Genomic DNA, 14,231 nt, shown 5'->3' with positions numbered 1-14,231 from the left:
TTTTAATCAAAGTTGGATAATCAAATATACTTGTTTCCACTTGTTCTCATTTAGCAACATATTCTAGGTATCCTCTTCTTACTAATCGAAATCTTCCTTGTTCTTTTAATGGCTATATAGTACGGTAAATTATTTAAGTGATTCCACGTTGAACGTTTGCTTTGCTTCTGATTTTTTGCTACTATGAAAACGCCGTAAATGAACTTCTAAAAGGCAATTAAAATATGTAAAATGGAATATTATTCAGTGCTAAGAAGAAATGAGCTATTAAGCCATGAAAAGACACGGAGGAACATTAAATGCATGTTACTGACTGAAAGAAGCCAATGTGAAAAGGCTACACGTTCTATGGTTCCCGCATATGACACTGTTGAAGGTAAAACTATGGAGACAGAAAAAGATCAGGGGCTGCCAGGGACTGGGGAGGGAGGCATTGACGGAGCACAGAGGATTTGCAGGGCAGCAAAAGGATTCTGTAGGATAATACAACCATGGATACATGACATTAAATCTTTGTCAAAAGACAAAGATTAAATGTACATGGGTATACAGGAACTCTCTGTACCTTGCCCTTAATTTTTCTGGGAGCCTAAAACTGCTTTAAAAAAATGAAGTCCGTTAAAAACAACAATGCGTAGGTGAGGTATACACTGAAACATACCATTTATTCCTGGGTGGGTTGTGGGTGATTCAGCTCTGCTTAACCATGTTCTTAGAGTTTCCAGCCAGAAACCACCGCCTCCTTAGAGGCTTCCTTATTTGATGTCCCTTCACATGGGCAGAGATAATATGCAGGCATCTGGGCTGATGGGTTCAAACCCCACCAGCGCCCAAATGTCCACGCAGGGCGCCCTCTCAGCATGGTTCTTCAGTGGAGAGCGGAGGGAACCGCACCAGCCTTGAGGACACGAGTCCCTTGGGTTTCTGGCCCAGTCGGCTGTGGACAAGCCACGGGGCACAAGGGGTGGCAGACCTGTTTCACTTTACTTGGTCCACCGGTGTCTCTCCACAGAGAAGGGGGACAGTGCCTGGATTTCCCTTTGAGGAACCCCACCTCCACTCGAGGTTCATGAAACTCTCCAGGTGGTGTGTCTGCCCCCACAGCCCTTCCTGGAGGGGCACAGATCAGTCCTGAGCAATCAACAAACCCCATTACCCTCAGCCTTAGTGGCTGCTTTAGAGACAGGCAGATGTGAGTCAGCCTGCAAGGGGAGGGCAGGGGGCTCCTGGGAGCCACCTGTGCCATCGTGGGAGGGCCTGCCAGGAAAGAGAGCGCAAGCCCAGATCGGGAGAGGCGGGGCCCCAGGACATAGTGGGAGTGAGAACAGGTCACTTCTCAGACGCCCTAGTTCCCTGGGCCCACAGGCTTGCTTCCCTTTGAGCTGCTTCTGTTACCGATCAAGTCTCCTCCCCGCACTCCCTCTCCACTCCCGCTCTCAGCCTCCGCATCTTCAGAGGTAAAACCTCATCCCTTTCAGCAAAGCCTGAGCCGCCGTCCACCAGGGACCAGCAAAGTCACCAGGGACATGGGGAGAACAGGCCCAGCCTTGCCCTTTGGTGGGGGTCTCTGCCCAGCAGGAGAGAGAAAATGACGCGCACGCAAGCTGCCACTCTCCCCAAGATGGGAGCTCCGAGGGCCACCCCCATTCACAGGGCCACGCGGCCTTCCCAGAGGGATGTCATTTTGGAGCTGGCACTGTTGCCACCTGCTAGACGGGTTACGACAGATGATGATAATGAGCTCCTGGGGGCTTCACGTGTGGCGAGGGGCCAACCACAGCCCGCCACTGTCACCAAGCTCCCCTGCTCTCCAGCCCCCATGGGGACAGAGAACTCGGAACACCTCTCCAACAAGCTCTCCACTCAAGAAGCGACGCAGGGACTATTCCCATTGGACAGGTGAGAAAACCGAGGCTCCGGAAGGCTGCGCTGCCCCGGGTCCCAAGCTCTGGGGGCACAACATGGTTCTCCGGTTGAGGTCAGAGCCTGGCCGCTGTCTGACCCGCCCCCCAGCCTGGCGGGGGGGGTGGTGAACTGCTCCGGGCACCCGAGGCTCCGGGCACCCGAGGGTGGCAGGTGCCATCGGCCAGCTCAGCAAAGGCTCCCACCGGCCTGGGTGCAGGCACCTTTCTCTCCCTGTGCTTTTCCCACCCCCAGCAGCCTGCCAAGAGCCCAGCCCTCCCGCCGGCTGCCCAGAAGGTATCAAGAGAATCAATCTCAGAGCCATCCACTCACATGCTCCCTGAATGCTTCTCGGTGGCCAACGGGAAAGGCCGGAAAATGTGCAGGCTCAGGACCTCCGCGAGGAGCATAATTCAAATTCTTTCCCCCCGGGTTTCATAACAGAGGCCCGGCTGGTTTCCTTAAATGGGGAATTTGCGAGCCACCCTGTTCCCAGAGCCCAGCTGGCGTGGATGTGCTCGTGCAGAGCCTTCAACGCTGCCACAGGCCCAGCCAAGCTCCACGGAGGAAAATCAACTCCTGAAGCAAAGCCCTGCAGCCTGGTCTCGGCGCAGAGGGCAGAGGCTGGCTGCGGTTGTGGTTGTGTGTTATTTTAGGGAAGGGCCATTTTGCATTTTAAAGAGGGGGTTGGGTTTCAGCCCGGCTTTAACTCGAGACCCAGGAGCCACTGCAGCCCCTCGTGGGCTGGGACAGGCCTGGGCCACCCCCCAGCGCTGGGCTGACATCTTCCCGGCCCCAGGTCCTCAGGGCCAGAGAGTCCTCCCTGGAGCCTGCTCTGCCGCCCAAGTGGGCACCTGGTGCTGAGAGTGGAGGTGCCTCCCCAGCCTCGCCGGGACACCTGCCCTTTGCCAGCCGTGCTGCGGAACCTGACCAAGTCCAGGCCCTGGGGTCTGTGGGTCCTCCTGGCTATGGGGCTCTTGGTCACGTGCACCCCTGAGGTGCACGTTCAGACTGAGAACCTTCCTTCCTGATGACGCATCAGGGGCAGCAGCCCCTCATCTGAGGAGGGACCCTAGTTGTGAGGCAGAAAGGCTGCATCACAAGAGGACACACGGAGACAACAGAGGTTCCAAGAGGGCCGGGAGGAGGCCGTGCTGCTCCCTGCAGATGCGAGTCTGTGGCCAGGACAGAGAATGAAGCCCACTGTCCCCGCTCTCAGGACAGTATTCCTGCCCCCAGGGCTCAGCTCAAACTCACGGCAAGGACCACCACCAGGCCAGTGTTTGGCAGGGTGAGGTGCTGCCATGATCCCTATGCACTGGCCTGGAGCCCGCCCCTCCCGGGCAACGGTGTCCAAGGGGACAGAGCGGACACTTCGAACCTCGACCACAGCACAGTCGAAGCTGGGGCCAGAGTCCAGCGTTCTCATCATCATTCGATCTGGTGGGTGGGACGCTTAGCACCGCCACTTTGCTCCACCGCACATCAGACACATCACTGGGGCGGCCGGAGACGTGGGGGAGAGGCCGGGGCCTCAGATATCCCGCCCACGGCATCAACACCAAAGTCCACTCTGCCTCAGGGGCAGGGGCGTGATCCCAGCAGGATCTGGGGGAAGAATTCAGAGGCAAGACCAGAAAAGATTTCAGACATTTAATAAGAAAAGACAGAGCCAGAGACGGACCAACTCCTAGGGGTGCTACAGGCAAAGCCAGCCTGGGGCTGAGCATGAAGACGACTGCTCCCAACCAAGCACCAGGCACCTCCCAACCAAGCATCAAGCACCTCCCAATGGAACTCACAAACACACAAACACTCAGCTTTTAAACCAGCAGCTCCAGAAGGCGCCAGCTATTCCGACATCCAAAGCCAGTCTAGGGCGCTTTCTCAGTCAACACGCCGAGAAGCCACCGTGAGGAGGTTTACTTGGCCACCAAAGCGCCCCCTCAGCCAGGGTGCTCCCCGAGCTACCCACACACCAGCACTGGCAGGACAGGCCTCTGCCTCCCAAACCTCATTCCACCCACCCCAGGGAGCGCTGAGAGGCCCTTCCATCCTGGGCTGCAGGCAGTGCGGCCAGTGTCACCACCCCGCCAGGGCAGGGGAGGGCGCTGCCAGGGGCAACAGCAAGTCGGGGGCATCAGGACCAGAACCCAGAGTCCTATGGTGTTTCTGTTCCAGATGCCCAACAGCCGTTTCTGACACATGAACAGCAGAGAAGCGGGCAGACGCAGCAGTGGGTCAAGCACGGCCGGGAGGCAGGTGCCCGGCTTGACGCAGCCTGGCTAAGAGTGTGTCCTTCCCAGGTGGCAGGGAGAGGGAACAGAGGACCGAGGGGTGACCGAACGAACAGCCACCGCTCGTGGAAGTCTGCAGTGAGCCTGGCCTGGCTGGGCAGCTCGGTCATCTCCCCACAATCTCTCCATCCCAGCCTTCAACTCTGCACGTGTTCTTAGCTTGGCCGCCACTCACAAAACCCCACCTGGAACTCACGGCTGGGCCCTGAGCCTTCGTAGGTCACGTGAGCTCAGCCAGACTGGGAGGCAGGGGGAAGCAGAGGGCTTCCAGAAGACACCGGAGAAACCATCCGCAGCAAGTTCCACTTCCGGACAAGGAGTTTCACTTTTGCCACCCGTTTTCAGCTGACGCAGTCATAAAGGAAGTGAAAGGTGTGAGTTCTACCTGTCAGAGCGCTCGCACCTCCTCGGGGGACACCGTCACACACACACATCTGAGACGTTGAATGATTCGAATCCACGGCCAAGCACGTCAGTTGCCTCAGAGGCAGAGAGTTTAAAAAAACCCACACTATAGCGTATCAAGGGGAAATCGTTCTCAACAACAACAAATTCTGAAAGCGAACTCATTTTAAGACTGCCGCATTTTCTCTAAAAAAGGTACGTGGGCTCAAGTAAGTTCAAGAAGGAAATCACGACCCCTCCCACTCGCACCAGGGAGGAGAGGCACTGGGTTTACCCGTGAGCGGGGTCCAAGGCGATGGCCCGCGGCTGGTCCAGGTCCTGCCAGAAGAGGACCTTCCGGGACGTCCCATTGAGATTGGCCACCTCGATGCGATTGGTCTCCGAGTCCGTCCAGTACAGCTTCTTTCCGACCCAGTCGCAGGCCAGGCCGTCGGGCGACACCAGGCCGGAGATGACCACGTTCTGCACGGCAGCCCCCGTCTGGTTCAGGTAGGTCTGCTTGATGGCCTCCTCGCTCACATCCGTCCAGTACACGGCTCCCTTGGAGAACTGGAAATCCACCGCGGCCGCATCCTCCAGGCCGCTGACCACAATGGTGGACTCCAACTTGACTCCGCCGGCGTCCACCAGCCGTACGTCCCGGCGGTTGGCAAACAGGAGGAGCGGCGAGGCTGTGGGGGTAGAAGCAAACCGTGAGGACTGCAGGCTGGGTCGCGGGCCACACAGCCCAGGACGGGGGGCTAGGTGCCCGGACCCTGCCTGGGCCCAAGGCTCCCGGGTCCTTCCTTCCATCCCCAGCCACTGCCGGGAAGGCACCTGGGCGGGCCCAGCCACCCATTTAGAGGCTCTTTCAATGCAGCAGATAGCGCTGCAGTTACTGAAATCACCGCGTGTCCCACCACCCAGGGCCCTCCTCTGCAGGGCAGGAGCACGCGCGGAGGGTTCGAGGTCAGGACCGTCTCCGGGGCTCCACCACTCCCACCATCACCGTCATGATGTCACGTCTACAGTGCTTTGCGGCAGCAGGGACACAGCAAAAATCAAACACCGGGATGTGACAACTATATCCGAGCTGGGCAGCCTGACCTCTTGCAAGGAGGAGACAGCCACCAAAGAACATCTGTCCCTAATCTCACCCCTCCCTGCCCCAAGCAGGTACAAGCAGATAATAAAGAGTGCACATCCTCACTGGCTGCAGGCTCTCTGCAGGTCACACACAGCACACAGGGTTGAGCAGGCTCCTCTCTGAGCCCCCTGGGCTCTCGGCACACAGGCCTGGGCTGTGGGTGACAGTTCACCCATTTTACAGAAGGGTAAGATAAGGCTTCGAGAGGAACAAAGTTCAACAGCACACCAGAGGTGCCACACTCTGGAACAGGTATCGTGGGCTGTGGGCTGGTTGCACACGTGTATTTAAGTTTGTAAAAAGGCATCACTTTTCTGCGTACACACACTTCAGTAAAAAGGTTTTTTTAATTAAAAACGGAAGCTTCCCTGTCTTCCCAGATGCTACAATAAGCTGAGGGTCCCAGTGGACCCTGTACTCCAGGATGGCTTGTCTGCCCGTCTAAGAATGCCCCGCCCTGCCCAGGGCCAGCACACAGCAGCTGCTCTATAAACACATTTCATCCTCCCCACCCAGCCCCAAGCATCCTAACTTCAAGACAGTGAGTCACCTCTGCCCTGTGAGAGGTGAGAAGGGAAAGGGTGGGGTGCCCAGAAGGGTCTGGGTCCCCCACTGCCAGCCAGAGGTTGCAGAGAGCAGAGTGGCAGTGACACACCACCGGAGACACTGCCGGCAGCCGGGTGCCATCTGAGGGTCAGAGGCCGGCCGGTCGGTGGACCGTTGGCAAGGGGATGATACCCAGGATCAGGGAGGGTCCAGACCTTCAGAGGAGGAAGAATCGTATAGACCAGAGGCAGAGGGCCTTCACAGGAAGAGTCGTGTGGGATCTGGAGGCCCGTGGACCGAGGCAGAGAAGCTGCTGCAAACAGACACCCCACAGCACACGCAGGGCGACGGGTGCCCCCAGAGTACCTGCCCATTCATGGTCACCAGGGCCCCGCCAGCCACTGGGGCGCAAACGACCAGAAATCCGACCCCGCCTGCGAGGTTCACGGTGCCGGCCTCCTGAGACTCCTCCCCTCTCATCCAGCGAAGGCAGTACCGGCCCGGGTGGTTCCTAACCTCAGGGCTCACAGAGCCCTCTGATAAGCTGACCCTCTCCCCAGAAACAGACACAGGTGCGCACACCAAGGCCCCGTGACATTCCCTCACCAGGATGGACCCAGCTCCCGCCTGAGAACCCCTTGCGAAGGCCAGCAGGGAGGACGCTGACTTCGCTCTCTTCTCTAAACCAGCACCTCTGGGAGACAGTGCAAGGGACCATCTCACGAGAAGGCAAGCTCCCCGCTGCCACAGGTATCCCAGTGGGAGTTGGTGGCCACAGGTGAGGGATGAAACTCACCCGGAATCAGCATCAAGAGGTGGACGGCCCCGCAGACGGGAGTCTCCAATCAGAGGCGTTCCAGCCCCCAGGGGAAGCGCTTTGGAGGGAGGTACCCACGGGGCGAAGTCGCCAGTCCCAGCTGTCCGCCAGACACCCAGTAAGTTAACCCTTCCCCGCAGCCAAAGTCCCAGAGGACAGGGAGCCTGGGCTGGGGGAGAATCAGGAGGTGGGGAGCCCTGGAAGCTGCCCTCAGCACACTATATCCTAAGTCTGCTCTGTTCTTTCTCCCCAAACTGGAAAGACCACATTTCCCCCCCAGTTTACACTCTGGGCAGTTCAGGTGCACCCTTCAAAGGCCACAGGTGATGGGGGGTGGATTTCAATTTCCTGCGCTTTTCCCAAACTGAGACTCCTAGGAGGGCCAGGGCAGACAGGCTCTCTCCAGGAGAAGCCACTCCTGCTTCGAAGACATCTAGAAACCACCACACACTCAGTTCCTAAGTTTGAAGAGGCACCCACTTCACTCTCCCATCACCCTGGGGACTCATGGCGATGGGGGCCTCTTGTGGGGGGCTGCCCCCCCACCAGCTGGCACCGACCCACCCAGTGCCCCTCCTAGGGCTTGGGGAGCCCCGGCTGATGCGGCCCCAAGCCTACCAGGGGCCACGGGTACCCTGGATCATCTGGGAGATGCGGCCTCCTGGGGCCCCTCCTTCCCCACAGGAAGAGAGAGGCTGGGGAGGCAGGCAGGATTAGAGTAGCCAGGCGAGGGGCTGGCATATCGGGACAGGCTGTCCTGAGGAGTGATGCACTGGGCTGAGACCACAACAGAGCCGGCCAGCGGGCAGGCAGCGGGGTGTTGTGTAGCACATGCCAGCCTGGCTGGGACACGCAACCAAACCAAGAACCCACCCTCGTGTCCTGTATTACGTGGGGAGAAAAGACAACAAGCGACCCACATGATGGGTAAGGCGATGTCAGTTATGCCTCGCAACATCTATGCTGTGGTTTGCAAAACAGAGCATGGTAAAGGATTTGGGAGTGGGGTCTGCCATTTCACGTAAGATGGTCAGGGTGGCCTCGCTGAGAAAGTGACACCTGGGCAAAGACTTGAAGGGGGCGAGAGAGGGCTGGAGGGAGGGCGTCCCGGCAGAGCGGATGACCAGTGCAAAGGTCCTGGGGTGAAGCACGCAGGAGGCAGCAGACGGTCCTATGTGCTCCTTCCCGAGGTAACATGCCCACGGGCCCAAGACCCTGTAGGTCAAGGGGCTCAGGTGCGTATCTCCCAGGTGAGGAGACTGCAGCTCTTGGAAGGGTGCTTTGACCTGCCTCGGGTCACTCCAGGGATGATCTCTTGACCTGTGGCCCAAGCTTTCGGGGCAGTGAGGAGAAGAAACAAGCAGTGTGAGGAGGGAGAGGAGTGCAGGGCAGAGAGGCTGAGAGCTGGGCCGGCAGCCCAGCCACCACTGCATCCCAGGACTCACGCGGGGTCACCTGGCTGCCGCAGATGCAGGAACAGCCCTTTTAGGAAATACCGCGGTCTCTGGTATTAAGGACCATAAAACGTTTAAACCCTCTCCCTAGGGACTGGCCTCACAGGACCTTATCCCAAGGAACACCTGAAGGAAGGAAAAGGTCCTAGACACAATATTTGCTGCAGCCTTCCTTATAATAAGAAAAATAAACAAATAAAAAATCTCCAACATCTGGGTACCTAGGCTGTTCTCTCAGTAGAAAGTTGTGTCCATTAAAGTAGTAAGAAAATGACTGCAGTGACACCAGAAAATGTGTAAGAAATGCTAAGTCAACACACACACACAACGTAACTATAAACCCCGATTTGTACTAGGATTGCAGGTATGAGAAGGTGCTAGGTGGGGACAAAGACTGAAAAAAGGACTGCATAATGGAAGATGACTTTGTTGAGTCTCTGGATAAATATCTTTAAATGTTTTAACCCCAGGTTCCATTTATGTTGTTATGACGTTCTCTGTGCAATTTCTTTTTTTTCAGGACCACGTATCACAAGGGTGCACAGACCGGGTCGCCCCCACCTCCAGTGAGCAGCCTGGAGCCAGCTCAGGGGCACGGCTCAGATCTAGGCCTCTCTGAGCTCAACGTCCTGTGAGATGGGGGTCCTCACTGCACCCCCACCTCAGAGACTGTGAGGCTTCAACAGAACAATTCATACAAAGCCTCAGCCCGGTAGCAGCACATTTTAGGCACTCAGTAAACACCAGCCGGGGCATCGCTGGTGCTAGCAGTTCATTAAATGTTTCTTTCATCTAGTCCCGGGCCGGTCCTGCTACAAAGGAAAGCACATCAGCTCAGACTCTCGTTCAAACCCCAGCCTGGCCTCCAGCTGCGAGATTTGGGGCCAGACTTTTTATCTCTGCTCTGAGCCTGTTTCCTCATCCATCCAGCAGGAAATGCTAACTACTTAAAAGGCACCGCCGGCTGCTGTGGGGCTGCAGTGCAGAGCACCCAGCAGGTCCTCAAAAAGTTACCTGTTGAGGGGCTTCCCTGGTGGCGCAGTGGTTAAGAATCTGCCTGCCAATGTAGAGAACACCGGTTCAATCCCTGGTCTGGGAAGATCCCACATGCCGCGGAGCAACTAAGCCCCCCGTGCACCACAGCTACTGAGCCTGCAACTCTAGAGCCCACGAGCCACAACTACTGAGCCTGCGCGCCTAGAGCCCGCGCTCCGCAACAAGAGAAGCCAACGCAATGAGAAGCCCATGCACCGCAACGAAGAGTAGCCCCCACTCGCCACAACTAGAGAAAGCCCGTGCGCAGCAACAAAGACCCAACACAGCCAAAAATAATTAATTAATTTTTTTTTAAGTTACCCGTCGAGCTACCACGTGACCCAGCAATTCCACTCCCAGGTGTGTACCCAAGAGAACTAAGAGGACTCAAATAAATACTTGTGCATGCATGGTCAGAGCAGCACGATTCAGTCGCCCAAAGGCAGAGGTAGCCCAAATGTCCATCCACGGACAAATGGATAAACAAAATGTGCTCTATCCATACCATGAAATACCATTCAGCCATAAAAAGCAGTGAAGGACTGACACAGGCTATAACATGGATGAGCCTTGAAAACATGATGCTCCAGAAGAAGACAGACACAAAAGGCCACACAGCACAGGATTCCAGTCACATGAAATGTCCCAAGTAGGCAAATCCACAAAGACAGACACACAGATTAGTAAGTAGTACCCAGGGGCTGGGGGGGTGGGGGTGGGGGATGAGGCAAAACCGTTTAATGGGGACAGGGTTTCCTATGTGGGCAATGGAATGTTCTGGAACTAGATCGTGGTGGCTACCCAACATTGTGAATGCACTAAAGGCCAATGCATTATTCACTTTAAAATGGTTAATTTTACGTTGCATAAATTTCACCTCCATAGATAAATTTCTAAAGGCACCACTGCACCCCAAGCCCACTGAATTCCCCCCGTGACCTTCTTCCTTCATCCTGGCTTCCCAATCGTCTAACTCAGGCGTGGATGACCCTTTCTGTGACCCCGGATTCACGCAGCCCCTTCTTGGCATGGCCCTCGGAACACCCACAGAGTTCTGTGGGTTCTCCGTGTTTCCCTGCCAGGGGACGGGGAGTAGACCACTCCCACCTATTTCTAGGGTAGGTCTGCCGTTCCCAGCATCCTCGGCCCATCAGTATCAGAAAAAGGCCACTCTTTCCCCTCCTGGCCCGGGTACCAGGACCCTTGATTAACGTGCAGTCCCTACCACAGTGGAATCAGGAGTCTGAAGATCTCGGTGCCAACAATCCCATTTTAACCCATGTAAGCATAGCCAGTATTTATATATAGAATTCATAGCAGATGTCTGGGCTTCCATTCCAATAGCCTGTATTTTACACTGTTCACATGGTTACACTAAACACAACCCAACTCACTGTAACCCAATCCTCTGCTACTACACCAAAATAAGCAACGTTTTTAGTACATGCCTTATTGATATTCACCAAGCGTTACATTGCTCATTGGAGCAGGCTGGAGGCTGGAGGCAAACTATGGCCTATGGGTCAGGAATGGCCCTTCGTCCCACACCAGCCCCACGGGGAAGGCCAAGAAATGGAAGACAGCGTGGGGTACATTCAGGGAGCCTACAGCACAGTTGGGCAGGACACACATTATACACACACGCAGTCAACCGCCTAAGCAGGAAGAAAAGGCAGATGAGTGACATGGACAGGAGGTGCCTGGAGGAGAACAAGCTGTCTGGTGAAGCTGGCAGGCTCCCTGGAGGAGGGAGACATGAACAAGACTTAGCGAATGCCCAGCGTGCGGAGGTCCGACCCCGAGGTGCAGCTGTGCGCTCAAGGCAATGAATTCTACCCACAGCAACTTTCCTGACGCCTAACGGCTCTGGGTGGCCTCCAGCTTGGGCTTCTCAAACTGGGCACCCACCACCCCTCCTTCGCACTTGCTCATACCTGCATCCCCAGGGGCAGGAGCTCCTTCTCCAGCTGTGCCTGTGTCTGCTTCCACGTGCCCTCTGTTCTCTACTCGCCCAGCCCTGCACCACACCACGTGCTGAGCAGGAGGCTTTCCAACCAGCCCCGGCTGCCGGAAGAGACAGTCCCTCCTAATTCATGTCCTTCAGAAAGTCCCGGCTGCCCTGGGTCCACTACATGCCCCTACACATTTTACGACCAGCTCCCCAAGTTCCATAAAATCCGTGTTGGGATTTTTCATGGCATTGCTTTTAAAGTTTTTACAACATGAAAAAAGCAAAAATGCCAGAGCTTAGCTGGCAGGACAGAGAGACAGACAAAGACGCTCATGACACTGTGGTGTCTGTGGTGGAGAAAGCCTGGGTTTTTACTAGTTTATTCCATTACGGTGGGAGATGGATGGGGGCGATGGCTGTACAACACATGAATGTACTTCGTGCTACCCAACTGGACACTTTAAAATGGCTAAGAGGGTACATTTTAAGTTATGTGTATTTTAACACTATTCAAAATAATATTATAAATAAAAACTGATGGTCTAGTAATACTGTAGAATATTATAAGCTACTAAAAAGAATGACTCAGAGGGCTTCCCTGGTGGCGCAGTGGTTGGGAGTCCGCCTGCCGATGCAGGGGACGCAGGTTCGTGCCTCGGTCCGGGAAGATCCCACATACCGCGGAGCGGCTGGGCCCGTGAGACATGGCCGCTGAGCCTGCGCGTCCGGAGCCTGTGCTCCGCAACGGGAGAGGCCGCGGCAGGGAGGGGCCCAGGTACCGCAAAATTAAAAAAAATTAAAAAAAAAAAAAAAGACTCAGAACTACAGCTACAGCCTTCATTCAGGATTTTTTATTTTACATGTTGGCTGGTCATTAAAGCATGTCTACTATGTACTATTTATTCATTAATTGAAGCCAGTGCAGACTCATCTATACCTATTTCGTGAAATGGGTTAAGATCTAATATTCCCATTTACTTTGATGTTCAGATGTTTCCTACGTTTGGACAGTGAGAGTCCCTTTACGTTGGCTCTTGGGTCCCCTTGACACGTCCCCACCATCGCTTGAGGATTTCTTTACTTTCTTTCTGGGACAGTGACATGCTCCAGGCTCATGTGTATTTCTCCCTGCCCCAGCTGGAGAACCGACCCTTTCTCGAGGAGCTCTGGTTCCTTTGAGTGGAGAGTGATCCTTAGAAGCCAAGACCTGGATGCTGGGTGTGCTCACTGCTCCCGGGCCTTCTCATTAGACGGAGCTGGGAAACATACACACAGCCCCTCCCCCTTATTCACAGATGCCAGCCTGGAGAGTTGCCCACTGGCTCAGATTTATTTATAACCCCATCGATGCTCAGGAGCTTTCCGATCATTCCTGGACATGCACATGCACAGGGAGGGGTGGAAAAACAGTCACCTGATGCACCAGCTCCCAGCCAAGGCGGCACAGGCGAGCTCCGCCCTCCTGTCTCAGCTCACACTGTGAACAAGCGTCCTCTCCAGTCGTTAGTGCCACACTGTTGGCATTTCTGTGCTTTCTGTGGGTGATTTCACTGTTGAAAACGGCCCCAGGCACAGGGCTGAGGGGCTGTTGGTGTGCAGGGTGCTGCAGCGTGGTGTACGCATAGAGGAAATGGGTGTTAGATGAGCTTACAGCATTACTGGTCATGGGGTCAGTGTGAATGAACCAACAATACCTATTAAATCAGGTGTCTTTAAACAGAAACACACATCCAACAAGGCTGCGTGTCAATCGGCCGATGAAAATGTGACCAGAAGCTCGGGGGGGGGGGTCCCAAGCCTGTGTCTCCCCCAGGACCAGTGGTTCAGAATTCACTCATTCAGTGTTTGCGGTGGCTTTATACACCAGAACTACCGTGAATAACGAAAACCCACTGTATATGTAAATACGTACATTCCTACACACACACCCATAACATTTCTCCATTTGTGTGTGTATGTGTGTGTCTACACGTGGTAAAAATCCAAGGCTTCATGACTGTCCTTGCAATGTTAAACCCTTCCTCGGGGTACTTTCTAGTCTCCCCTCTAAGTTTGTCAGTACGCTCTCCAAAGCGGAAACGTGGCTTTTGTGACTGTCAATATATTTACTTACCTGCTCAATATCACCAACTCCCACCCACTCCCATAAGCTCTGCTGGCCTCCCCCCCACCAACCTCCCCCAACCCATGTCACCAGTTGCACCTCTACGTGGCACCCCACCATGACCTCACATCCTCAAATGCCAGGCACCAACATTTCTGCACCGGGAAGGGAAAGGAAGAGCATCACTGGGAATCGTGCTGAATCTGTAGATCGCTGAGGGGAAAACTGACCTTTCTACGATATTGTCTTCCTATCCATGAACATTTATTTAGGTCTTCTTTAGTGTCCCCGTAAAATTTTGTTATTTTTTTTGGCATACAATCTGGCACATTATTTCTTCAATATACCCCCAGGTGCTTCAAATAAAATTCAAAGCATTAAAAAAAAATGAAACTAGCATGACTGTAACAGAGAGAGATTGCCAAATTCCCATGAATCTTATGATAAAACATGAAACTTCAAAGACACTTGGGTTGGGATGGGGACAAAGCCTCCCCCATTCCCCAGGCAGGAAAGCTCTATGTCCCCTCTAAGAGGAAATGGGTGAAAAGCACTGATCTGGCTAAAACGATGGGAACCAAGGAGAAACCTGTG

The 14,231-nt window shown here is 54.8% G+C and overlaps 1 protein-coding gene across 4 annotated transcripts in view; it reads right to left on the bottom strand.

The window, feature by feature from the left end:
* LRP5 (LDL receptor related protein 5) overlaps nt 1-14,231 on the bottom strand; it is a 109,572-nt gene that overhangs the window by 75,283 nt on the left and 20,058 nt on the right. For 3 of the 4 annotated variants that reach the window (XM_059069274.2, XM_059069275.2, XM_067037732.1), the window contains exon 2: nt 4,879-5,275. In XM_059069274.2, coding sequence (XP_058925257.1) covers nt 4,879-5,275 — 397 coding nt within the window. Of the gene's footprint in view, nt 1-4,878; nt 5,276-11,516; nt 11,578-14,231 lie in introns of those variants that run through there. The other variant, XM_067037733.1, reaches the window with a different exon arrangement.

The sequence above is a fragment of the Kogia breviceps genome, chromosome 7, assembly GCF_026419965.1.
Source record: "Kogia breviceps isolate mKogBre1 chromosome 7, mKogBre1 haplotype 1, whole genome shotgun sequence".
Lineage (NCBI taxonomy): Eukaryota > Metazoa > Chordata > Mammalia > Artiodactyla > Physeteridae > Kogia > Kogia breviceps.
This window is presented reverse-complemented; position numbering and strand designations above follow the sequence as displayed.